This window comes from Balaenoptera acutorostrata, chromosome 9 (genome assembly GCF_949987535.1).
Source record: "Balaenoptera acutorostrata chromosome 9, mBalAcu1.1, whole genome shotgun sequence".
Lineage (NCBI taxonomy): Eukaryota > Metazoa > Chordata > Mammalia > Artiodactyla > Balaenopteridae > Balaenoptera > Balaenoptera acutorostrata.
In genome coordinates this window covers 6622656-6650519 of record NC_080072.1, presented here as the reverse complement: position 1 = coordinate 6650519, position 27864 = coordinate 6622656, and the positions used below count along the sequence as shown (strand labels likewise).

The 27864-nt window shown below is 40.3% G+C and overlaps 1 protein-coding gene across 2 annotated transcripts in view; it reads left to right on the top strand.

Annotated features, from left to right (window-relative positions):
* PACS1 (phosphofurin acidic cluster sorting protein 1) overlaps nt 1–27864 on the top strand; it is a 158209-nt gene that overhangs the window by 95783 nt on the left and 34562 nt on the right. For both annotated transcript variants that reach the window (XM_057552954.1, XM_007170983.2), the window contains exon 2: nt 23911–23998. In XM_057552954.1, the coding sequence (XP_057408937.1) occupies nt 23911–23998 (88 nt within the window). The remainder of the gene's footprint in view (nt 1–23910; nt 23999–27864) is intronic.

The following is a 27864-nucleotide window of genomic DNA, read 5'->3' as shown; positions in this document are numbered from 1 at the left end:
TTCCTTTTGAATTGGTTAAGTTGGGTTTTTTTCTCTCACATTCCATTTAAACTACCAATTTGAAAGATAGGCATTCAATTTTCAGTTTCTTGTTGATTACTCTCAAAGTTTGAAAGTGAATACCTAAGAGTTTAACGTTAGTTAGTTTTAGTTTTCCTCTGAAACAATTCAGGGACCTTAAAAACATTCTCTGACTTCAGGCAGTTGCTCTTACCATGCATGCTATAATATTTACTGTGGGTAAATTAGACATAGTCATTCTTGTTTCATATTAGCAGTTTGTTTAAATTTACCCACATTTTTACGATTTTCTTTGTCCATCATTTCTTTTTCTATCCTTGACCTTGATCTTCTAGGGCCATTTTCTTATTTTTATAGTATAGCCTTAAGAAGGCACATTAATGCTCAAGCCAGCCTCTAAGGCACCCCAATGATTCACCCTCTCTGGGATTCACACTTAGTATACTTCCCACACTGAACAAGGCTGACCTGTGTAACCATTAGGATATCGTGGAAATGATGGAGTGTGACTTCTGAGGCTAGGACATAAAATACGTTGCACCTTTGCCTTGCTCTTTCTTGGACCACTCACTCTGTGAGGAAGCCAGCTCCCATGTCCAGAGGTTATCAGTCAGCCCTGGGAGAGGAACTGAGGCCATTTGTCAACCACCAGCAAGTACTTGTGAGTGAACCACCTGGAAAGAAAGCAGACCCTGCTGTCCTGGTCAGGATGATTGCAGCCTTGGCCGACATCCTGACTGAAACCTCCTGAGCGACCTTGAGCCAGGACCACTCAGCTCAGCTGCTTCTGAATTTCTAACACACAGAGAGTGTGAGATAATAAATGTATGTTATTTATAGCCATTTGTATTGTTATTTAGCAGTAGATAAAAGTAATACACATAAACTCTCATAAACTCTTGGTAGTAAACTCTCAGGTTTTGTTATCTGAAAATGTTTTAATTAACATTTAATTAACGTGAATGTTTGTGAGGATGTGGAGAAACAGGAACCTCATATGTTGCTGGTGGGAATGTATAATGGCACTTTGAAAAATAGTTTGGCAGTTTCTTAAAAAGCTAAACATAAATTTACCATATGACCCAGCAATTCCACTGGTAGTATATACCCAAGAGAAATGAAAACATGGGTCCACACAAAGACTGGTATGTGGATGTTCGTAACATTGTTATTCATAGTAACTAAAAAGTGGAAACAACCCAAATATATATATATATCATATTTATAATAGATGACTATTTGGTAATAAAAAATGAATAAATAAAATACTGATACATGCAACAAATGGATAAACCTCAAAATCATTATGCTAGGTATATATCCTTTATGTACATCTTTATAGAAGCCAGACACATATTGTGTATTTCCATTTATATGAAACGTCCAGAAAAGACAAATCTATAGAGACCGAGAATGGATTGGTTTCTTGGGGTGGTGGGGAACAGGGATTGAATGTAAATGGGCAGCAAGGGATCATTTTGTTGATGGAAACATTCTAAAACTGTATTGTGGCTTCACCATCTGGTAAATTTACTAAAAATCATTGAGTTGTGCGCTTAAAATAGGTGAACTATGTAACACGTAAATTAAACCTCAATAAAATTGATGGTTTTTTTTTTAAGTCAGTTGTCAGTCTGATTGTTTCTTATTTGTCTTTTTTTCTCCAGGAGCTTTTAAGTCTTCTTGTCTTTGGTGTGTTCTGCAGATTTACAGTAATATGTCTGAGTGTGGATTCATTTTTATTTACCCTCCTTCGGATTTGTTGGACTTTCCAAATCTGAGGATGGGTGGCTTTGGAAAATTCTGGAGAATTCTTTGCTATTATCTCTTTGAATAATGTCCCTCCCCTAATTTCTCTATTTCTCCTAGATGTTCATTATATTTCAGACCTAACTTTTCTGTTTTCTTTTATTTCATATTTACCATTTCATTGTCACACTGATAACATTTTGTGTAATTTCGTCAGATCTGTCTTCCATGTTACAAACTCTCCATCAGTTCTAATGGCCAGAGGCCATGGTGTGTGCTTGTTAGAGAATATTACTAAACAGAGGCAAATGTCAGCTCCCATTTAGTGCCTAATCTCCCTGAATTTAAAGTGGAGTGGAAAAAAAATAGAGTTTCCACCTGACAGTTTTCTAAAAAATGTTTTTAACCCTTTTTGCACTGGTACCAGCTCATCTAGAATAAAAGAACCCGATACTAATGTCTGACTGTGGCACCTTTAACCTAAGACCAATTAATGTGTTCTTTATTCTAAAGTCAGCCACTAAGAGACTTTACTTATCCTATTTTCTTGTTTGCCTGGAATTGACATTGCTTGGTGAAATGGGTTCATGAATAATCAAGTAGTCTGTATAGAAATTCCCACTCATTTTTCAAGGGCAAAACTGTAGAAAGTATGTTTACTTGTTCAACAGTATTTTCACTGAGTGCCTACTGTGTGCTGGACACTCTGTTAGGTGCTTGGATTGCTGTGGTCAGATAAAATAGCTAAAATAGATGTTGTCACTGTCCTCGCTGAGCCTAGCTGGGAGACATATTAATTGAGGCTGAGGGGTACCAGACATGATCAGACTGCTGGTTCAAAAAGATCTCTAACCACAAGGTAAAGAACAAACTGAAGGGAAACAAGAGTGTAGGTAGATTGGTTAGGAGGCTGTTGCAGAAGAAGGTTATGGTGTCTTAGACTAGGTTGGTATTGGTGATAATAGAAAGAAATGGATTTGAGAGCCCTTTTGGAGGTATCGTTGACAACACTTGATAATGGTTTGGATATGAAGGCAAGGGAGAGAGAGCTGTCGTAGGTTACTCCTAGGTTTCTTGTTTGCTTAATAGAATGGATTGTGAACAGTGAAAAGGACGAAGTTTACTAAGGAAAGTTTGGTTTTGAACATGTTGAATTTGAGATGCCATTGATACTTCCAAGTAGAACTAACTGCCAGCCAGAAAGCAGTTGAATATACAAGTCTGATGATTGGAGGAAATATGTAACTGATAAGTTGTCTCTGTATAGGTCCTTATGTATAGGTCTCCAATTCTCTGGTAAAATTCTCCATCTTTTCGTCTCCTTTTTTCGTCTTTTCTCCTGTTTGTTTTTTTCTTTTTTTGTTGTTCCTGTTTGTTTTTTAAACCAGATTAATTATTATTATTTTTAGGTGCTTTCCAGTTAACTCCTAACATCTGGGTCATCTTTGGGTCTCTATCAGTCTTTTTTTTCCCCCTTAGTTTTCAATTGTATGGTCCTGTCTTTTGCCATGTTTAGTAATGCCAGGCATTGTATACAAAAATAATTATAGGAGGTTCATAAAAAAAAAAAAAAAAATTATAGGAGGTTCAGATGATGATATTTTCCTCCAGTCAGGGCTCGCTTTTCCCTCTGCTTGGCTGATCACCTTAATCCAATCAGAGGCTGTGCTAGATGGAAGTTGAATTTGCAGTTCTGGTGAGGCTCAGACTTTCTAACCTCTGGTTCCCCCCAGCCCTCCAGGGTTTCCCACTGAGACCTCATGTGTTCTCAGGACCCTCTTCCCTGATAGAGACCACATTCTTAGTCTAACAAAAATGCTTTTCAGGAGATTTTTGCTTAGGTTTTTACTGCCTCATACACCATCACTATTCAGCAAACATCCTCAGAGAAAAACTGGCAGTGTGCTTAAAGCCACCATTTTGCTTGTATCTGACACAAAGCCCAGATTCTCTGCCTCCTGCCCATATTCAGAATCTGTAATTTACTGCAAAAGTCAGTTCTCTTCTCAAGATTCTCTTCTCTTGGCCCCTCCAGAAACTCTCTACTACTTTATTTTTTTAAAGGTTTTCTCCCTATTACTTTTTTTTTAAAATAAATTTGTTTATTTTATTTATTTATTTTTGGCTGCACTGGGTCTTCGTTGCTGCGCGCGGGCTTTCTCTAGTTGCAGTGAGTGGGGGCTACTCTTTGTTGCCGTGCACGGGCTTCTCATAGCGGTGGCTTCTCTTGTTGAGGAGCATGGGCTCTAGGCATGTGGGCTCAGTAGTTGTGGCATGCAGGCTCAGTAGCGGTGACACATGGGCTTAGTTGCTCCGCGGCATGTGGGATCTTCCCGGACCAGGGCTGGAACCCATGTCCCCTGCATTGGCAGGCGGATTCTTAACCACTCTGCCACCAGGGGAGCCCTCTACTACTTTAAAATAGACCGTTCCTATATTTTAGCCAGCTTTTTCCATTGTTCTTGGCCGGAGTGCTGATCTGCTGCAGCTTCTCCATTCCTCTATGAAGTGGAGGAAGTCCAGCCTCTCTTCCTGTGAACTTCTTAAGGGTGGGGAGTTTGTGTATTTTGTATTCCCTCAAAAATTATCATAGTAGTACATGGCGGATGCTTAAGAAAAATTTAGTGAATTTACTCCCCATTTTTAGTCTTTAGATCTGCCTTATCTTTTCCAGAGTCTTGAACCACTGTGATCTCTAGTTGTTCTTATTAGATATTGAACATTTTACTAAATATTGAGTAGATATTTAAGAATATTTAGAAGAGGTATACTATATAAATATATAAAGAATCATTTTACAGCAAACACCCAAGAACCTACTACCCAATTTAAGAAAAAGAGTTTAATCATTGAGTTCCTTATATATCCCTCTTTTTTCTCATCCTTTTCCCTCCCCCTCAGAGGTAACTGCTATCCTCAATACATAACTTTTTATCATTTGCTTGGATATTTGTCTTCCTAAACAGTGTATTATTTAGTTTTGTGTGTTTTGAGCTTTATGTACATGGATTCATATTGGGTATATTCTGTTTTCTTACTGTTGTGTATGTCTGTAATTCATTCATTTCCACGGATGTGTAAGCAGTATTCCATTGTATTACTGTGTATGCATGTATGTTGATAGACATTTGTGGTGTTGAGTTTTTTGTTTGATCTTTTTTTGTTTGTTTGGGGTTTTTGCGGGGGGAGTCACAAATAGTCATGCTAAAGACATTTTTGTGCATGTCTCCTGGTGGGTTATATCTGTTAATATTCACTGTACTACAAATTAGAATAGAAATGTTTAAAATGTTTACTTATTAACTTATTTAAAAAACAATGATTTTAAAATTAAAATAATAAAATAAAATTAACATTTTTCTGAAAGAAAAACTGTGGTTTCCAAAACCAATTAATGAGAAATATGGAATGGTTTTACATTTTTTTCAAATCTTTTTACTGTCTTAATAGAAAACCACTGATTTCTCGTGTCTGCTTCTGCATTCGATTTGTTACAGTGTCACACATGAGTGGAAAACACTGCATATTTGGGAGAGAGTGAGAGTGAAAGAGGAAATAACACCTTAGAATTATTTTGAAAATAGTTTTGACCTTGCATACCTCCTGAAAGGATTCCAAGTGTTCCAGACCATGCTTAGAGAACTACTGCCCTAGGGTCTGTTCACAGACTAAGCCCCAGCGTGTGTGCGTCCTCTGCCTTTGCTTTGTAAAGCCAAACTCTGCAAAAGTAGATAGACCAAGTTGCCCTCCCACCAGCAGTGTTTAATTGTTCTGATCACCGTAATCACATCACCTGATGTTGTCAGATTTATAATTTTTGCTCCTCCAGTGGAAGTGAAATAGTATCTCCCTGTGGTTTGATCTGCATTTTCCTTATTACTGATTGGTTTGGGCATCTTTTTATATGTTTATTAGCTATCTGCTTTCCTTTCCTGTTAAGTGCCTATCTAGTATTTTTCAGCTGTAATTCAAGTTTCATTCTTCCTTGTAAAGTGAGATAAAATGTTTTTTGTTAAAATACTCATTACAGAGTCAAATTGACCATTCTCATTACATAGTTTTATTTGAGCAATAATTTTAACATGTGAGGGAAATATTTGAGATTTAAAACATTGGTTTAGGCTTCTCCTTGATTTCTTTAAGTAGCCGTTAAGTTGCACTTTTTCAGGGGAGAACATGTGTTTGGTTTGGTTTGTTATAATATTCAGCATTTAGCATCTATACCCATTCTAATTGGAGGGAATGTATTTGGCTGAAGAGGTTTCTATTTTTTATGTCTCATCTCTTTGAGCCTGTAAAGTGGAAATAGTGTATTTAGTTCCAGTATTCTGGGATTCTAATCTACTTTGTTTAATCTTTACCCTTATATGAGTGGGCTTAGAATTAGTTTTATGGATTTTTTTTCCTCATTTAAACCATAGATACTTTTAATTTTTTTACTTTTAAAATTATTTATTTTATTTTATTTATTTTTGGCTGCGTTGGGTCTTTGTTGCTGCACGTGGGCTTTCTCTAGTTGTGGCGAGCAGGGGCTACTCTTCGTTGCAGTGCATGGGCTTCTTATTGCGGTGGCTTCTCTTGTTGTGGAGCACGGGCTCTAGGTGTACAGGCTTCAGTAGTTGTGGCATGCGGGCTCAGTAGTTGTGGCTCGCGGGTTCTAGAGCACAGGCTCAGTAGTTGTGGCGCACGGGCTTAGCTGCTCCGTGGCATGTGGGATCTTCCCTGACCAGGGCTCGAACCTGTGTCCCCTGCATTGGCAGGTGGATTCTTAACCACTGCATCACCAGGGAAGTCCTGATACTTTTTAAATAAGTGCCTTTTAGTGATTGATTGTAGCCCTCTGATTTCTTTTTTTATTGAAGTATAGTTAATGTACAATGTTATATAAGTTACAGGTGTACAATATGGTGATTCACAATTTTTAAAGGTTATACTCCATGTATAGTTGTTGTAAAATACTGGCTATATTACCCATGTTGTACAATATATGCTTGTAGCTTATTTCATACCTAATTGTTTGTACCTCTTAATCCCCTACCCCTATATTGGCCCCACCCCTCTCCTCTCCCCACTGGTAACCACTAGTTTGTTCTCTATATCTGTGAGTCTGCTTCTTTTTTGTTATATTCACTAGTTTGTCATATATTTTAGATTCCACATATAAGTGATATCATATAGTATTTGTCTTTCTCTGTCTGGCTTAGTTCACTTAGCATAGTACACTCCAAGTCCATCCATGTTGCTGCAGATGGCAAAAGTTTCACTCTTTTTTATGGCTGAGTAGTATTCCATTGTGTATGTGTGTGTGTGTGTGTGTGTGTGTGTGTGTGTATATATATATATATATATATATATATATACCACATCTTTATCCATTCATCTGTTGATGGACACTTAGGTTGCTTCCATATCTTGGCAATTGTAAATAATGCTGCTATGAACATTGTGGTGCATGTATCTTTTCAAATTAGTATTTTGGGGGTTTTTTGGATATATTCCCAGGAGTGGAATTGCTGGGTCATATGGTAGTTCTATTTTTAGTTTTCCGAGAAACTTCCATTCTGTTTTCCACAGTGGCTGCACCAATTTACATCCCCACCAGCAGTGCACAGGGGTTCACTTCCCTCCACATCCTCACCATTTTTATTTGTGTTCTTTTTGATGATGGTCATTCTGACAGTTGTGAGGTGATATCTCATTGTGGTTTTGATTTGTATTTCCCTGATGATTAGCGCTGTTGAGCATCTTTTCATGTGCCTGTTGTATGGCCCTATGATTTCTGTTCAGCCTGTTTCTTTTACTCAAATTGTTTATTTTTTAATTTATGGATTTTCAAAACTAGAAAAAATAGTATGGTGAATCCCCCATGTACCTGTCACCTAGTTTTAATAATTATCACTATTAAAAAATCTTTCTCCTAAAATGGAAATATATTTTTTGGTAAGAAAAATAGATATTTTTAAAATGTAAACAATACCAAAAAACTTAAAGAAGAAAATAAGAATAAGGTGGAATCCCACTGCCCAGCAATGACCACTGTCAGAATTTGTTTGAACAATCTTCCATTTGTGTGAAAACTGAATGTGAGAGATTTAACAAAAATGGAATTATACCATAATTATTATATTATGTTTTCTCAATTTAATATGTATAGATCTACATCATCCCTTATAGTAACTATACATTGCTTTTTATATAAATATAATATTTATTAATCAGTTCCCTATGTGTACTGCTCTATTTATCTTCTTATATAAATTTCTAAAAATGGGATTATACTTTCAAAAGGTATGCATATTAAAATTTTAATACTTATTATGAAACTGCTCTCTAAAAACTGAAAATTGCTAGTAGGTTTCATTCCTGCCAGCGGTACATTAGAGTGCCTTTTTCCCATATTCTCACAACCCTGGGTCTTGTCACTCTTTCTCATTTTTTCAGTATGGTTGATATTTGTATTTATCTGATTAGTAGTAAAATTAAATATCTGTTTATGTTTTTCTCACCACTCCTTTTTCTTCCTTTGTGAATTGCCTATTAATATTCTTTGCCAATTTTTATTTTGAGGTATTTGTTTTTTCTGTTGATTTGTAATAACTCTTTACATATTAAGGATTTGACATTTTATCGTATCACAAATATTTTTCATTGTAGTTATTAAAATCTTTAAATTTTTTTGGGTACGTCTAGATTTCTTTTTTTATTATTGATTTTGCTATATAGAAGTTTTCTATTTTTATGTGTATCAGTCAGTTCCTTTATGGGTTCTGATTTGGTGTGATGCTTAGAAAGCCTTTCCCCACCAGAAGATTATTTTTTTAATTGTCCATATTTTCTTCTGCTACTTTTATGGCTTTCTTTTTTCTATTTAAATCTTTAATCCAGCTGAAATTTACTTTGGTATAAGGAATAAGATAGGGATCCATCGTTGTTTTTGTTCAAATAGCTAGCCAGTTTTCCAGTACTATTTATTAATTGAGTAATTCATCTATTTCTTGCATACAGTAAATTCCTATTTATACTTGGGTCTAATTTTGCACTCTGTTCTCTTCCATTGATCTCTTTGTTTATTCTTTTCTCAATACCAAGGTATTTTAATTACTTTGGCTTTAGAATACAGGTTAATATCCTATTGGGTCAAGCTCTCTTCGTTATTCTTTATCCCTAGAAGTTTCTTGGCATTTTTCTTTTCTTTCTTTTTTTTTTTTTTTTTTTTTTGTTACTATGAAATTTTTAAAACCTACAGAAAAGTAGAGAGAAGATTTTAGTGCAGCCCCATATATATTAATCTCCTACCTTGAGCAATTTTTAAAATTTTGTCCTATTTATTTTTTTCTGAAGCATTTTGAAGTTAATTAGGAAATCATTTCCTCCTTGAATACTGCAGCAAGCATCTCTACCTACTTTCCAATCATATTTATTATTATTTTTGATTAATTAACTTATTTTTGGCTGCATTGGGTCTTCGTTGCTGCCCCAGGCTTTCTCTAGTTGCAGCTAGTGGGGGCTACTCTTCGTTGCAGTGCGCAGGCTTCTCATTGCGGTGGCTTCTTGTTGCAGAGCACGGGGTCTAGGCACATGGGCTCAGTAGTTGTGGCGCACGGGCCCAGTTGCTCCGCGGCATGTGGGATCTTCCCGGATCGGGGATGGAACCCGTGTCCCCTGCATTGGCAGGCGGACTCTTAACTACTATGCCACCAGGGAAGTCCCTCCAATTATATTTAATTACTGGTTAGCATTCGCATTAAGCAAACTTCTGATTTTTATATATTTATTTTGATATTTTCTTAATGACTCTGCTAGCTTTTTGGTTGATTCTCTTGAGTTCTAGCACACAGTCACACACCTGCAGATGGGATAGTTTTGTCTCCTCCTTCAGCTTCTATATCATTTATTTCTAATTACTTCAGCCAGCTTTTAAGACCAGTTTTATATAAGTAGCAGAAATAGGCCTATATATTGTTCCTGTCTTCAGAAGGAATGCTCTGGTCTCTCACCTTCAATCCTGATGCTGACTATATGGAAAGTATATATGTTTAAAGTTTATGTTAAGGAGGTATTTTTCTATTGTTCTTTTCCCAAGGGTCTTTTTAAATTAGGAATGCATGTTGAATTTGATCAAATCCCTTTTCAGCATCTAATAAAATAATTGTATTTTTTCTCGAGCTTATTAATGTGATAACATGTATTACTAAGTCCCTAATATTCAACCATGCCTGCCTTGGGAGTCTCCTTGGATATGATTTTTTTTTTCATATATTTTATTGGTTCTTGCCCCTGTTATTTTTGGCTGCACCCTAGAGGGTTTTGTTTGTTTGTTTTTGTTCTTCCCACACATGCCCTCTACCTCTGTCACTGAAACACATGGATTAAGGGGTTGTCACAATGAGAGACAGTAATTTAAGTGACTAGGACTTGTCCGATGCTGACGGCATGTACACTTTTTGAGCACTTCTGGTGTGCCAGGCTCTGTGCTAGGTGCTTTCCCATTTGCTAGTTCACACGGCAGTTCGTTTTATAGATGAGAGAACGTACACTTCAGTCTCTTCTGTCTTACTAAGGGGCTACAGACCTGAGAATTTTCCTGTCTGATTTTAATAGGCAAGCCCCCTCCGCACCTCCCCATACATTCGAGGCCTGTTTTCCTATCCAGAAGACTATCATCAAGAACTTTGTAGAAAGAGGGGAAAATGTTATAAATCTTGTTGGTATGTGCAAGTGATTGGCATTTATACTCCAAAGATAAACATGTGCTGAGTAGCTGAAAATTAGGGATTTATTCATAACCTTACATTCCTCTGCTTCGTAGAGTCATATCCGATGGCTGGGGAATAAAACGTGTCTAAGCATCTTCCTGGGTTCTGTTTCTTATTTGGGTCTAAGTTTTTCTCATTCTCTGGTGTTTCTCCATTTGAACAATGCCTAGTGCCGTCTGATTTCTTGCGAGACAGTTAGAGACAGGAAATCTTTTTTCCTCTTATCCATTCACTGGAAAATCCACCCTCCTCTGCATCTCATTCAGCCCATCTCTTCCAAGTTGTGCCTTTCCGGATGATAATTTAGTCGCTTTACTCTTTAAAAATCTGCTTTAGGGCTACTCATTTTAAAATAATAATGCCTTAGTTAATTGTTTCACAGTGAAAATTATGCTATTTCACGTGAAGTAATAATTTCAATATCTACATAGTCAAGTAACTTTGTAAGCAGTAAAATACACTGCTCAGAAATTTACCTTTCACGTTATTGTTATTGAAGCTCATGCAGACTTCTACAGGCGCCCTGTTAAAATGGAGACAGTTTTAGAAATGGAGTTACTCTCACAAAGAAAAACCTTTCCCATAATTTTTTTCTATTGATTTGCACTTCATCCTGATAAATGCTGTTGTAGGGGGAAGGCAGAGCTCACTCTTCCCATTTTAGGACTAAAGAACTGCAGGGGAGAAAAGCGAGACTTGCTCACGTGACACAGCCATTTCTTGTTGGGACAAAAGAATGATCCAGGTCACTTGGCTTCTGGTCCAGCATTTATCTGCTCTGGTCCCAAGAGGACCGTCGGTTTGGTTCAGAGACTAGCTCTTCAGTTTTTTGTTTCATCCAGGTCTTTGTTTCTCCTTTCTTCCCCCTTTTCTGTCTAAAATATGGCCACTTCATTGTTCACTGATACCCTATCAGAATGGGGATGGGGGCCGGGGATGGAATATGAGACTGTTTCTCTCCTGGTGAGCCCCTCTAGTTCTGGTTTGCTTGGGGATAAGTTTGAAACAGCTGTGAAATGCAGATTGGAGATCATCTGTAGATAAAACTTAAGGCTGTTTCTCTTTTATCTTACAGCAAAGCACAAACTAGAATAATTTAGAAGGTTTCAAAAGATTCTTATTATATTTTTGTTCCATTTTCTACCTAGTTATCAAGCTTTATTTTTATTCTTTCAGATTTAGTCTAATAGGATCTAAAGATAACAATTTCTTGAGAGAATTTACTTGGGCTCAAATAATATATATCCTCACTGAAGCCGCAGCTCAATTACTCGTGACCTTCTTTTATGTAATTTAGTACTTGTATTATGTATGCACTGTTACATTTGTTGGCAAATTTTTCAATATACTTAATTCCCATCCTCTCAAAAACTGCTCAAAAGCAGAGATTATGCCTCATGTTTCTATGTACTTCACATCTTCTAGCATAGAGCTGAAGTTCAGAGAAGATGTACAGTAAATGGTTGATGGAGATCCTGCTGGGCAAAGAGAAAGTCTTTAACCCAATTCTAGATGCCGTCAGTGTTCCTCTGACTTCATCCTTCCTGTGGATGATCTCAGTGAAGATGTTCTCCACCAGGGCTCGAGTGCCCGTGAAGTGGGAGAGAAACGGCCCAGTGCAGGGAATGAGGGTAGAGACCAGGAGCTCCCTCCTCTTTACAAGGGCAGTTGCCTCACTGCTCTTATTGGAAGGAAGTTGATCCCATAGAAGAGCAAACCAAACACAGGCTTAAACAGTAAACAAGTAAGAGTGATGATGATGATGGTAATGCTGATGGGTCCAAGTGTAGCGTTTACTGCATCTCACCATATGCCAGGCCCTGTGCTGCCTTTCAGTCTCTCAATTAATCCGAATCACAGTGTTATTAAGTAGAAAGGGTTATCTTCATTTTATGTGAGAAAACTGAGGCAAAGGGGTCACCAGGGTTCCCGAACAAGGAAATAAGGGGTGGGATCAGGAAAAGATCAAGATGCAGAAGGAAGGACCACTTTGAGTAATCAGGGGACCCTGATTTGATGTTTTATCATTTTGTTAATAAGGGACTTAACTAAGATTTCCAAGTGGAGTCTTTAAACATGACAGTAAACAAGTCCTGTTATCAATATATTTTCAAAATTCCTTTGCAGAGAGCAAGATTGTCTTTGAGCTGAATAACCTGGGATCCTCCTTTATAAGTCCTTTGGATTCCAGCCATCTCTGTGATACTGTTTTACTTTAAACCATTGATTTCTTTGAGTTCTAGTACCTAGAGGCGTGCCTTTCTCTGTCTGGCTTTTCTCTGACGTTCCGGAGGTGGACTAGCTGGGGAACCCCAGCCACACCTTCTATTTGAAACCCCCTTTGATTAAGGACTTTTAGCTAGAACTGCCCTCCCACCTCATCCCCAGATGAGGAGGTGGGTAGGAGGGTGGGGTACAGAGGGGTCTTCATTCAGCTCCCATACTTCTAAGTGGTGCTGTGGGACCTGCTTCCAACCCTCTGTACCCTGGAGATTCCTAGTTAGCTCTCTGAAGTGCAGAAGACTAGGGATTTGGTTCTTTTAGGGATCATGGAAAGAATCTTTTTTTCCTTCAGCTTTTGAGAAATCTTCCTTTCCTTCCATAAGGATGGGAGTCGGGATTTCCTCATAGGGCATCACCCATTAAAACGGACTTTAGGAATAATTCAGCTGGTTATCTTAAAAGTATCTGGGAGCTGATGACTAAAGTCCTAACATCTTGGGAATCTATTCCCATATAATAATAATAGGTTTACCGGGACTTCCCTGGTGGCGCAGTGGTTGAGAATCCACCTGCCAATGCAGGGGACACGTGTTCGAGCCCTGGTCCGGGAAGGTCCCACATGCCGCGGAGCAGCTAAGCCCGTGTGCCACAACTACTGAGCCTGCACTCTAGAGCCTACGAGCCACAACTACTGAGCCTGCATGCCACAACTACTGAAGCCCGTGTGCCTAGAGCCCGTGCTCCGCAGCAAGAGAAGCCACCGCGATGAGAAGCCCACTTGCCGCAACTAGAGAAAGCCTGCGCGCAGCAATGAAGACCCAACGCAGCCAAAATAAATAAATTAAAAAAAAAAAAGAATAGGTTTACCTGCATATAACAAAAAATAAGAAAAGATTTATATAAGATAGCGGCTTATTGCTTTCTTACATAAAAAATAAAAAATCCAGAGGTGAACAGTCCAGGGCTGATAGAGCAGCTCCCATGGTGTCATCAGGGATCCTGGCTCCTCTCTTTCTAATTGACGTTCCTGACACATGGATTGAATTATCACAGTTTCCTCATGGTCCAAGTTAGCTGCCAGAGCTCAGGCCATCAGCCTGCATCACAGACCAGAAGAAGGAGAAAGGACGAGAGAGGGTCCTGTCACGTGAGTGAGCTCCCTTAAAAAAATATCTTCCCACACGTCCTACCTAATACGTCCACTTATACGTTGGCCAGATTTCAGTCACGTGTTCTCACCTAGCTGCAAAGGAAGCTGGAAAGCGTGGTCTTTTATTTCAGGAAGCAACATGCTCAGCTAAAAACTGGTGCTCTGTTATTAAGTAGGAACGGGAAGATAGATGTTGGGTAGGCAATTAGCAGACTCTAGCACACTGGGTAGAACCTTCCTTTTAAAACAAAACAGCTTTGGACTTCCCTGGTGGTGCAGTGGTTAAGAATCCTCCTGCCATTGCAGGGGACACGGGTTCAATCGCTGGTCTGGGAAGATCACACATGCCGCAGAGCAACTAAGCCTATGCACCACAACTACTGAAGCCTGTGCACCTAGTGCCCGTGTTCTGCAATAAGAGAAGCCACTGCAAGGAGAAGCCCGCACACCACAATAAAGAGTAGCCCCCGCTCACCGCAACTAGGGAAAGCCCGTGCGCAGCAACGAAGACCCAATGCAGGCAAAAATAAATAAATAAAATATAAATAAATTTTAAAAACAGCTTTATTGAAGTATAATTGATATACAATAAACTGCACATATTTAAAGTGTATAATTTGACAACTTTTGACACAAATACACTGTGAAACCATCACCACAATGAAGATAATGAACATATCCATCACTCCAAATGTACCCTTTGTAATTGCTCCTTCCCGCCCCCTCTATGTCAGGGGTCCCCAAGATCACTGCCAGGTTTGATTTTTTTTTTAATTAATTAATTTTTTTGGCTGCATTGGGTCTTTGTTGCTGTGCACAGGCTTTCTCTAGTAGCGGCGAGTGGGGGTTACTCTTCATTGCGGTGCACAGGCTTCTCATTGTGGTGGCTTCTGTTGTTGTGGAGCATGGGCTCTAGGCACAGGGGCTTCAGTAGTTGTGGCTCGTGGGCTGTAGAGCGCAGGCTCAGTAGTTGTGGCGCACGGGCTTAGTCGCTCCGTGGCATGTGGGATCTTACCGGACCAGGGCTCGAACCCGTGTCCCCTGCATTGGCAGGCGGATTCTTAACCACTGCGCCACCAGGGAAGTCCAGGTTTGATGATTCTTAGGAGAACTCACAGGACTCAGAATATAGTTGTAGTCACAGCTATGATTTATTTCAGTTACAGGATACAAAAGCCAAGTCAGGGGGAAAAGTGCATGGATAAAGTCTAGAGGAAACCACGTGCAAGATTCCAAGAGTCCTTACCCATTGGAGCCACACAGGACATAATTCCTCCAGCACTGGATTGTGACAACGCATATGAAATGTTCTTACCAGGGAAGCTCCTTAGAGATGTACTGCCCAGATTCTTACTGGGGGCTGGCCAGTTGGGTACCCTCTTCCTAGCACATACCAAAATTCCAGACTCCCAGAGGGCAACATGTATTCAGCATAAACCACATCATTTGTAAAAAACAGTTTAGGCACAGAGAGCCACTCTTACCAGTTCTGGAAGCCCTCCCAAGATCCAAGTACCAGATGTCAGGCAAGGGCCCATCTTGTAAGCAGGCCTTTTCTCAGGACTTCTAGTTAATGCTTTTCTGTACACCACCACCCCGTCCCCATCCTAAGGTAACCGCAGGTCTGCCTTCTGTCACTAAAGGTTTGCATTTTCTAGAATAGTTTGTACCTCTTTTTTGGCTTCTTTCACTCAGAATTATTTTGAGTTCATTCATGTCATATGCATCAGTAGTTCATCCTTTTTTATTGTTAAGTAATATTCCATTGTATGGATATACCAGTTTGTTTATCCATTCATCTGTTGGTGGACACTTAGGTTGTTTCTAGTTTGGAGCTATTTCAAATAAAGCTGCTGTGAACATTCAGGTACAGTTCTTTGTATGGGAATATATATTTCCTTTTCTCTTGGGTAAATACACAGGAGTGGAATGACTGGATCATATGGTAGGTGTCGGTATAACTTTTTAAGGAACTGCTGAACTGTTTTCCAGAGTGACTGTACATTTTACATTCCCATCCACAGTGTGAGTTTCAGTTGCTCCACATCCTCACCAACAGTGAGTAATGACCAGTCTTTTAAATTTAGATTTTCAAACAGGAAGGTAGTGGTCTCTCATTGTGATTGTAATTTGCATTTTCCTAATGACTGGTAAGGTTGAGCATTTCTTCATATGTCTTGCCTTCTGTATACCTTCTTTGGTGAAGTGTTTGATCAAAACATTTGCCCATTTTTTTCACTGGGATGTTTGTTTTCCTAACATCAAAACTTGAGAATTCTCTACATATTCTGGACGCAAATCTGTTATCAAATAGGTGATTTGCAAGTATTTTATCCCACTCTATGGCTTGTCTTTTCATTCTCTTAATAGCATCTTGCAAATTCATTTTGACAAAGTCCAATTTTCTAATTTTTTTCTTTTAGGGATTGTTCTTTGGTGTCATGTCTAAGGAATCTTTGCCTAACCCAAGGTTCCAAATATTTTCTCCTGTGTTTTTTCCTTAGAAGTTTTATAATTTTATGTTTTACATTTAGATTTGTAGCCCATTTTGAATTAATTTCTGTAGACAATTTAAGGTATGAATTGAAATTCTGTTTTTTTTAATATGGGTATCCACCTCAAACAATGTATGTCTCTCTATTTAGGTCTTCTTTACTTTCTCTCAGCAATGTTTTATAATTTTCAGTGTGCAGGTCTTGTACGTTATTTGTCAGATTTATCCCTGTATATGTCATTTTTTTGGATGCAGTTGTAAATTGTATTTTTTCAAGTTTCAATTTCTAATTATTTGTTGCTAGTATATAGAAATACCATTGATTTTTGTATATTGATTATATTGATCTTGTTTCCTGCAACTTTTCTAAACTCACTTATTATTCTAATATTTTTTGAAGATTACATCAAATTTTCTATATAGATAATCACATCATCTGAAAATAAATTCCAATCTTAGATACCTTTTTTTTCCCTTAATTTATTTGGTTGTACTGGGTCTTAGTTGCAGCAGGTGGGCTCCTTAGTTGCGGCATGCAAACTCTTAGTTGTGGCATGCATGTGGGATCTAGTTCCCTGACCAGGGGTCAAACCCAGGCCCCCTGCATTGGGAGCGCGGAGTCTTAACCACTGTGCCACCAGGGAAGCCCTGCATTCCTGAGATAAAACCTACTTGGTCGAGGTATATTATTCTTTTTACATATATTGATATTTTAATATATTGTTTATAATATTTTGGATGTATTGAGTTAAATAAAATATATTATTAAAGTTAATTTCACCTTTCTTTTTACTTTTTAAAAAATATGGCTATCAGGAGAAATTTAAATTACAAATGTGGCTTGCACTATATTTCTGTTGGACAGGAAGTTTACAGTCAGGATACGGGGATAGAGCTAAGATTGAAACAGATTTGCTGTCTCCCAGTTCCTTTCCTCCCATTCTCTCTTAAATTTATTCCGGTTAGGCTTTCGTTTTCACTCTTCCAGTGAAACCGCCCTTGTTGAGGTCCTCAGTGGCTTCCATATCACTAAATTCAGCGATCAGTTTTCAGTGCCCCTCTTGACCCATCAGCAGCAAGTGATACAGCTGACCATTCCCTCTTGGCTTCTAGAATATCGCGTTCGTTTGATATTCCCCCTGCCTCACTGGTTAATTCTTCTTCATATCCTTTGCTAGTTCATCCTCTTCATCTCTCTGTCTTAATGTTGAAATATTCTTGGGCTCAATCCTGGTCCTCTTCTCTGTATACTCACTCGTCCTCATGATTTTAAATTCCATCTTTATGCCGCACTTCCGTCTTGATGTTCCCAGCCCACAGGCAGACTTGTGTATCTGACTCTCTGCTCAACATCTCTACTAGACATCTCAAATTTAAAACGTCCAAAATTGAACTCTCGATCTTAAACTCCCAAAACCTGCTTTGCCCAGAGTTTTCCCCATCTCAGTTAATAATAACCCCATCTTTCCAGATGTTCAGGCCCAAAAGCCTGTATCTTCAACAATATATCCAGAATTCAAACCATTTTTCACCACCTCCACTGCTCCTACCCTCCAAACCTCTGCCGTCTGTTGCTTGCACTACTGCAGTTGCTTTCTAACTCTCAACCTTTTCCCCTTTTCCCTTTGCTTCCCTCCATCCTGTCCTAATAGAACAGCTAAAAGAATCCTATTAAAATGTAAAACAGGTTACGTCTCTCTCACTTAAAGCCAATGGCTCCCCATTTCTTGCAGAGTAAGAGCCAAATCCTTACTGTGGTTTACAAGGCTTTGCATGGCTGGTATGGCTCCACTACCCACAAGGCATGTCTTTGACCTTGTCCCACACCACTGTCACCCTTGCTCCCTCTGCCTCAGCTCCACTGGCCTTAATATTTCTCAAGCAGACCAGGTGTGCTCCTTTGCACTTCTTTCCCTTAATCTAGAACTTCTCAGTGAGGCCTACCCTGACCACCTTACTTAAAATTACAACGCTCCCTGCCCTCCTCTGCCTCACACTCACAATCCCCCTCACCTAGCTCTATTTTAACACAATCTAACATACTATGTAATTTATTTATAATTATGTTTATTGTTATTGACTGTCTTTTCTCTAGAACATAAATTCCATGACAGGAATTTCGTCTGCTTTGTTTACTGATGCATCACAAGTGACTGGAATAGTGCCTGGTTCAGCGTAGGCTGATGGATGACTGGCAGAGTAATATGACAGAACTGTAATTCAGACCAGCTTATGTCTGACTCTAAAGCCTTCATTCTGCTCTTAAAAAATTTTTTTTGATGTGTAGTTTCTGTACAGTGTGGTGCGTGGGTCTTGAATATAAAGCAGCTCTGTGGGCTTTTGCAGGTGTGAATATCCATGTGGCCACTGTCATGGGTATCTCAGTCACCCCAAAGGGTTCCCTTATGACCCTTCCCAGTCAATGTCTCCACCTGCCTCAGTTACTGAACTGGCTCCTATCGCCATGCATTGGTCTTACGTATCCTTGAACTTCATATGAGTGGAATCATACAGTCTTTTGTGTCTGCCTTTTTTAGCTTAGCACAGTGTTTTTGAAGTTTGTCCATGTTGTCCCATGCATCAGTAGCTTGTCGTCTTTGTATGCCACAATTCGTTTGTCCATCCTGTTAGTGGACACTTAGGCTGTTTCCAGTTTAGGGCTGCTCTGAACATTCTGTCTTTGTGTGGCCTGTGCCCTCATTTTTCTCGGCTTCTCTTGGGACCTGGGCAGAGGAATAGGCATATATTTAATATCTACTAATAAACTACCAGGTAGTTTCTCAGATATCTGTATGATTTTGCACTCTTACCAGCCATGTAGGGGACTTTTGGTTAGTCCACATCTTCACTAGCACTTGGAATTACCAGTCTTTATGATTTTAGTGCAAAGTTATTTTCTGCTGTAGAAAAACTGATTAAAGCTGGAGTCTGGTCAGGGAAGGACTCTTCTCTCAGGCCTTGGGTACTGTATTTTTACTGCATATGAAGTGCCCAACCAATAAAACATATGGTAACAAAAAACCCTAGGATCAGCATCTAACGCAGCCTCTTACTTGTTGAGATACCTCTGTCGGAACACCTTGCCAGACTCAGTCATCCTCAGAACTATATCTGGGACCATTTCAATCAGTATTGTGTGAGTGAGTGTGGGTTTAAGGAGAAATGTGTCTTATTTACTCAGAGTTTTTCCATTATATTAAGATATATGTTGAAAATATTTACTTGTAATTAAAATAATTTCTTCTTATCTTCAAATAAGTGCCCTGTACTAATTTTAATTGGGTTCTGACCTAAGATAAACCTAAGTTTGCATCTTGGCTCAACCACTTTTTTGTGTGACCTTGGGCAAGTTTCTTAATCCTTCTCAACATCTGTAAGATGTAGAGTACCCCACCCCTTAGAATCGTTGTAAGACTTACATGAAATAGTGAAATGTATCTCAAGCAACTGGTACATGGTAGATGCTTAATGAGTCACATTTTCTTATGCTTTGAAGAACCAGAATACATTTAAGTCCCCACATCCCCTTGAGTGATACCATTAAAAACAAACAAAAAGACCTGTTGAACTGATTGCCAATAGTATGGAAATCAATGTGGCATGTCTGGTTTCTGAGCGAACACTAAACACATCCAGTCTTGCTATTATTTTGTTACCTAAGGTACTAGATCATTGTTGGCTTTCTTCTTTTATACAATTTCTTTTAAATAAATTTATTTATTTATTTTTGGCTGTGTTGGGTCTTCGTTTCTGTGCAAGGGCCCTCTCCAGCTGTGGCGAGCGGGGGCCACCCTTCATCGCGGTGCGCGGGCCTCTCACTGTCGCGGCCTCTCGCATTGCGGAGCACAGGCTCCAGACGCGCAGGCTCAGTAGTTGTGGCTCACGGGCTTAGTTGCTCCCCGGCATGTGGGATCTTCCCAGACCAGGGCTGGAACCCGTGTCCCCTGCATTGTCAGGCAGATTCTTAACCACTGCGCCACCAGGGAAGCCCCTGGCTTTCTTCTTGACATAAGGTGCTGTGGCATAAAGGTTTGTTTATTTATTCACCAAATATTTATTGGTATATGATGTGTTTTTCCTTCCTAACAAAATTCCACCGTATTACCTATTACAATATTTTATATGTTATGTAAGAGGAAAGATGGTCCAGAGCCTCATGGGACATAGAAGAGCTGAGGCCAAGGAGTGTCACGTAAGTCGTTGCTTGTCTTCCCCGCCAGACTGTGTAATCTCCATGAGGCTATGGACCATGTCCTCTAAACACCCACTAACCCAGTGCCTGGCGTACAGGAGATGCTCTCTCAACGTGTGGAATGTGTGAGAGGGTGAAGGATCACAAGCAGAGGGGAAGAAACACGCATGTTCCCAGTTTATTCCTGTGACTCTTTTTTTCCTGCAGTGAGTTTATTCAGCACCGGCGCATCCGTCTGTGGGTGCTTTGGAAACAAACAAAAACCTAACTTATCAGAAGCATTTATAATCAGCAGCCTTAGATGAGGAACGAAATTGGGCATATCCAGTCTTTTCCATTTGCTCACCCCAGTCGTGTTCCTTCCCTTTCCTTTCCAACAAGGCTTGAAAATCAGCTGAACAGTGTAGTTAGTGACATTTCTTAGTAGTCAACTATGTGAAATGTAATAATCCCTTGGGTGTTGGCAGAACCACAGTTCCTTTTGGGCCAGCACGTTTCTACTCTGAAGGGAAAGGAGAGACAAGTGATGCTGTGGGTAGCTGTTGATGGCCGGGGAGAGGGGGCGGCGAGCATCAACCGTGGTGACTCCAGTTTAACAAAGCTGAGCGTGTTTTAGGAGCACAGGTGCGGGAGCTCCAGTCATTGGCTGAGGAGGCAGCTGTGTAGTGGAGGCCTCAGGTCTTAAGAGGAGACGCGTATTAGCTCCTACAGCTGCTGTAACAAATGACCACGGACTTCGTGGCTTAAAACAAAACACACATTTATTTTCACAGTTCTGGAGATCAGAAGTCCAAAATGGGTTTCACTGGGCCAAAATAAAGGTGGTGTCAAGGCTGCGTTTCTTCTGGAGGCTCCAGGGAGCATCAGTTTTCTTGCCTTTTCCAGCTTCTAGAGGCTGCCTGTATTCCTTGGCCCCTGACTCTGGGGTTCTTCCATCTTCAGAGCCAGCCACACGTCACTCTGACTTCTGCTTCTGTGGTCACATCTCATTCTCTGACTTGGGCCCTCCTACCTCCTTCTTATAAAGACTTGTGATTGTAGTGGACCCATCCAGATAATCCAGGATCATCTCCCCACCTTAATTTAATCACATCTGTGGAGTCTCTTTTGCCATGTAAAAAGTTTACAGGTTCTGAGGATTAGGAGATATTATTTGCCTACCACAAGGAGATTGGAGTTAGAATCCAGCTCTGTCACTTACTAGCTGTGGGAATTTAGCTGAGTCACTACTCGGTTTAGAATGTGTTTCCTGGGACTTCCCTGGTGGTGCAGTGGTTAAGAATCCACCTGCCAGTGCAGGGGACACGGGTTCGATCCCTGGTCCAGGAAGATCTTACATGCCACGGAGCAACTAGGCCCGTGCGCCACAACTACTGAGCCTGCGCTCTAGAGCCCGCGAGCCACAGCTACTGAGCCCATGTGCGGCAACTACTGAAGCCCGTGGGCCTAGAGCCGGTGCTCTGCAACAAGAGAAGCCACCGCAATGAGAAGCCCGCGCACCGCAACAAAGAGTAGCCCCCGCTCACCGCAACAAGAGAAAAGTCCATGTGCAGCAACAAAGACCCAACGCAGCCAAAAATAAATAAAATTTTTTAAAAAAGAATCTGAAAAAAAAAAAAAAAAAGAATCTGTTTCCTCTTCTGTTATATGGGTAGAGCAGTGACCCCTGCCCCACCCCACCCCGCCGCCTACACACACACACACACACACACTCACACAGAGTCATGTTTTTGAGGTCTGGATGAAATAATATATATGAAAAGACTTGATAGGCTTTCTTTTTTTTTTTTTTTTTTTTTTTTTAATTTATTTATTTATTTATTTATTTATTTATCTATTTTTGGCTGTGTTGGGTCTTCGGTTCGTGCGAGGGCTTTCTCCAGTTGCGGCAAGCGGGGGCCACTCTTCATCGCGGTGCGGGGACCGCTCTTCATCGCGGTGCGCGGACCTTTCTCTATCGCGGCCCCTCCCGTCGCGGGGCACAGGCTCCAGACGCGCAGGCTCAGCAATTGTGGCTCACGGGCCCAGCTGCTCCGTGGCATGTGGGATCTTCCCAGACCAGGGCTCGAACCCGTGTTCCCTGCATTAGCAGGCAGATTCTCAACCACTGCGCCACCAGGGAAGCCCGATAGGCTTTCTTTTAGTTGATTTTGATTGTGACTTAAAGCAAAAGGAAAGAAAGAGTTTTATTTGCTTCATGTTAGCAGATCTTAGCAAGTGTTTGGGGTGAGGGTGAATTCAAAATTAGAATTCAGTTCTGTTGATCTGGATTTGTCCCCCTTTTTTCATGAATTACATGAATTTCTTCAACATGTATTCTTGTTCACCTGGTTTTAGCTAGAGGCCGTTTTAAGAAAGTGTTAAACTTCATTAACAAATATTTGCTGAGCAGCTGTACTGGGCCCTGCCCTTTGGAAGAAGGCCCAGAGGTGAGAGAGTGGGCACGCGAGGAGCAGAAAAGAATTCAGGGCGACTGGAGCTTAGAGAGTAAGGAGGAGGCCCAGAGGTGAGACCGATGGGAAACGGGGGAAATGAGCACCAGACCGAGTCGGGGTCTCAGGACCTGACTCGGGTCGGCAGCATCCCACCTACAGCTTTCCATCCTCCAGAACCTCACCAGGGAAAAGGATGTTTTAAGGACTTGAACCACTCAAACCAGAAGCAGAAAGGCAGCATCTGCAGTTTCCCTCCCAGCTCCTCCTGGAAGCCCAGGGTAGCCCTGCCTTGGGAAGCCACGGTCGAGTCACGTTAGAGGTGCCAAGACTCCAGAGTGAGGGACAGTCCCATTGCTTTTAATCAAGGGGAATTTCCTCATTGTGGCACTGAAGATTTTCTGCATGTTTGAAGCTAAGTTTGGCTGAAATCGAATTTGTGGTCATTTAAAGCATTTCCTGCCAAATGGTTTCTGTTTTGTTTGTGTGGATTTTCTCTTTGTTGCTACAGATTTACGTCTGTAAATGTTTCAGGTGTGATTAGACGTAAGGTGGAAGTGGAACTGGGCAAGCAAAATAAACACTGATGCCCCTCCCTGGGCTACTCCCCGCTCCCAGAAACTGCTCCCACATATTAGGAGTGAAAAGGCATCTTGGTTTTGGCTGGCGATAAAGGGGCATCCACAGACATTCATGGAATAATGTACCTTTTTGACACTTACCAAGTACAAAAGTTAAATAAGAGGGATGCTGTTTTACTGATGGTGGACACAGTAAACAGCATTCTAACACTCTTCCTTTAGGTAAAGCAGCATTTCCTCAACAGATTGTCTGTCACTTTTCTCATAAGTTCCTTACATTTGACTCGATCTTCTTTCTCTGAATTTTTCTAGGCTGTTCAGCTTGACCCTGAAGAAACTTGTCATGCTAAAAGAAATGGACAAAGACCTTAACTCAGTGGTCATCGCTGTGAAGCTGCAGGTGAGTTAACAGGATTGTTTGTTCAGGACCCAAGGAAGCTAGATAACCTTGTGCCCACTGTCGGGGCTTCAGAGATGCTGGTAGGGGACTAGCTCTCCCGTCCTTCACTCAGCAAAGCAGGTGCAATAGTGGGAAGACGATTGAGCTCATGCGACCTACTGGCTCCCACTTCTGCATCTTAGTTAAAGCACTCAGTCGCTTTAAGCCTTAGTTTCTTTGTCTGAAGGATAAAAGTGGCTCTTCCTGCCCTGCCTGTCTAACAGGATGAGCATGAAGATCAGGAAATTCAGAAGTTACTAGGGTGGCTTGTGTAGATTTCGGTCTTATTCCTGGGATTTCTGGGTATAAGGAGATGTATGGGTTGGGGAAGCAGCTTTGGCAGTTTTCTATAGGGTGGAAGAAACTTGTAGGTTATTATTTCAGACTTGACAGTTTAAAATTTACTGGGGTATTTTGTCTTCTGAGTCATCCCCACATTTAATTCCTTGAAATTACCTCAGTATCTCCAAGGGACCCAAAGTATTTCACAAACATTCATATTCTAAGCATTCCAGAATTTCAGTTTCAGGAGAAACTGAACTCCAGAAAGGTCAAGGAATTTACCTGTTGCCAGGTGATACCAGGTGGCAGAAGTGGGACTAGAAACCAGAGAGCCAGTAACATATGTAGACATTAAACTCCGACACCAGGGCTTCCTTAACTGATCAGTCCCTTTTAATGACGATCCCTAAAGCTTACTGAGTGTCTGAAGTGCCTCTGGAACCGTTAAACGATGGAATCCTTCAGCTTAAGAATGGTGTATTTACTGAGTTCTATTTCATGGAAAAATAGTGAGCTGTAAGGAAACTCACTACTAACCAGAACATTTGATTACTGGCTGACCTGTTTGTTGTGCAGCAGTTTCTTGGCTTCACAACAACCCACGTCTGTAGCATTTTCGCAGTCTGTGAACCATACGCTGAGGTCCTCAGTTCTCTTTCTGAGATAAATACATTATGTTAATTTAGTTCTCAAAAGTTGAAACACTTTAATTACTCCTTATGATTTCCTGTGTGTCCCTTATATTCAGACTCCCTGTTCATCTTTGTGCATAATTCCTCTCGATTCTGTGAAACGTTTCCAGACACTGTAGGTTGAAAAAACAAGTGTGGGACCATGATGGGCGAGTGGAAACTTGGGGTGTCTTTTCCTCCTTTCCCGATTTCACACCTGTTTCTAGGTCACGGGCAGGGTTCCAGTTTTCAGGAGTTATTTGCATAGCTAAAAGCAGTTGCTTTCCAGTGCAAACACTGTTGGTACAGTTTTGAAAGTTCCTTGCTGCTTTTGCATCCCTGCGGTTAAATGCCTTTGCCAAAAGAAATAATGTCTTTTATTTCCTGATTAAATATTTAACATTCTGTAAAATTTTAAATTATACCCAAAAGCTACAAATATCCTAAATTTTTTATTGCTTGACTTCCAAGCAGCTGAAAGTAATTACAGATGTTATCACATTCCTTTATCCAGTCACTTATTTATTCATTTACACATTTATCTAATAAATATTTATTGAGCACCTGTTATAGGCCAAGTGTTGTTCTAGGCACAGGGGATTCAGCAGCGAACAAAACACACCCAAACCCCTGCCTTTAAGGCCCTTTACGTGCTGATAGAGCAGCAGTTCTCAAAATGAGGTCTGCAGAGCCTGGGCTCCCTAAGACCCTCTCAGGGGATACGTAAGATCCAAACTGTTTTCATGATAATACTGTGGCTTTACTTGCCCTTTCCACCACGTTGACATTTGCATTGAAGTTACAAGAGCAATGGCTGGTAAAATGGCTGGCTGGCCCTTAGTGCAAATCAGGGCAGCTGCACCAGAATGTCAGTAGTCATTGTATTGCCTACCATCGCAAACTAGAAGGAAGAGGGGAAAAGCCAGTTTTGCTTAAGAATGTCCTTGGATAAGCAGTAAAAACTGTTAATTTATTTTGTCTCAGCCTTGGAATACGTGTCTTTTTAATAGTCTGTGTGATGAAACGGAAATGCACATACAGGGCTCCTGCTTCACAGAGGAGGCTACCGTTGCCTCGAGGACAAGTCCTCATACAGCTGAGCTGTGCACTGAAGTAGCTGCTTTTTCATGGAACACCATTTGTACTTGAAAGAGGGGCTTACAGACAAACTGGTTATTCAGACTTAGGTATTTGGAAGATACTTTCTTGAAAATAAACAGAGTAAGCCCATTCAGAAAATGAACAGTTTCCCACTTTGAGGGAAACACCTGAGAATATTTTTGGCCAATAATAAATGACATTTGAGCTTTCAAGTGAAAATCAGAATTTTGGAAAACTTGTCTTTGTCACTGTAAGCTTAAAAGCTTCCGAGTTCTTTTTATTTAGTTATTTATTTATTTATTTATTTATTTATTTATTTATGGCGGCGTTGGGTCTTCGTTGCTGTGTGGGCTTTCTCTAGTTGCAGCGAGCAGGGGCTACTGTTCGTTGCAGTGTGCGGGCTTCTCATTGCGGTGGCTTCTCTTGTTGCAGAGCACAGGCTTTAGGCACGTGAGCTTCAGTAGTTGTGGCACGTGGGCTCAGGAGCTGTGGTTCACAGGCTCTAGAGCGCAGGCTCAGAAGTTGTGGCTCATGGGCTCTAGAGCACAGGCTCAGTAGTTGTGGCGCACGGGCTTAGTTGCTCCGCAGCATGTGGGATCTTCCCGGACCAGGGCTCGAACCCGTGTCCCCTGCACTGGCAGGCGGATTCTTAACCACTGCGCCGCCAGGGAAGTCCCAGCTTCCCAGTTCTTAAAGACTTTCCTAAAAAGGTCTGTAGTGATAGTAACTGTCGTGATTTTTTATATTGTGTAATGAGTAACATTTGAAAGATTTGCGTAACTCAGTGAACCAGTATTTTCCAAATGACCAATTCATGAGGTCACAAAATTGTGCTGGGTAAAGATCCATTCAAAGAACAAAACAGGTCAATGGATTGGATTTTATTTTTTACTTTTTGTTTAGAAATAATTTTAAATTTACAGAAGAGGTGCAGAAGTAGTACATAGAGTTCCCATATACCCCTCACGCAGCTCTCCCAGTGTTAACATCTTTCTTAACCATGGTATTTATTAAAACTAAGAAATTATTATTGGAACAACACTATTAACTAAATTACAGACTTTATTCAAATTTCCCAGTTTTTCCAGTGATATCCTTTTTCTGTTAAGTGACTGGATTTTAATATATAACAGACTATAAAACCTTATTGATATGGTTTCAGACTCTACTTTGCGACTAACCTTAAGAGACTACCACTTGTAGAGTTTTGGTATACTATCAAAGAAAAATAGTCCACCATTATTTGAAAAGGCTGTTAAAATGTTCTTCCTTTTTCTAACTTCGTATCTCTCTGAGTCTGGATTTTTTTAATATATTCAACCAAAACAATATTTTGTAACAGATTGGTTACAGAAACGGGTATGAGAACCTCATTGTCTTTTATTAAGCCAGATGTCAGAGATTCACAGAAGTGTAAAAGTATACCATCTGCCTCATACACAGCTGTTAGGTGTGTACGGTGGTGCAGCCACTGTGGAAAACAGTCTGGCAGTTCCTCAGAAGGTTAAACACAGAATTACCATATGACCTAGCAGTTCCAGTCCTAAATATTACCCAAGTGAGATGAAAACATGTCCACACAAAACTTTGCTCACAAATGTTCATGGCAGCATAATGGCTGAAAAGTGGAAACAACCCAAGTCCATTAATTGATGAATGAATAAATAAAATGTGATATATCCATACAATGGAGTATTACTTGGCAAGAAAAAAGAATAAAGTACAGGGACTTCCCTGGTGGCGCTGTGGTTAAGACACCTCGCTCCCGGGCTT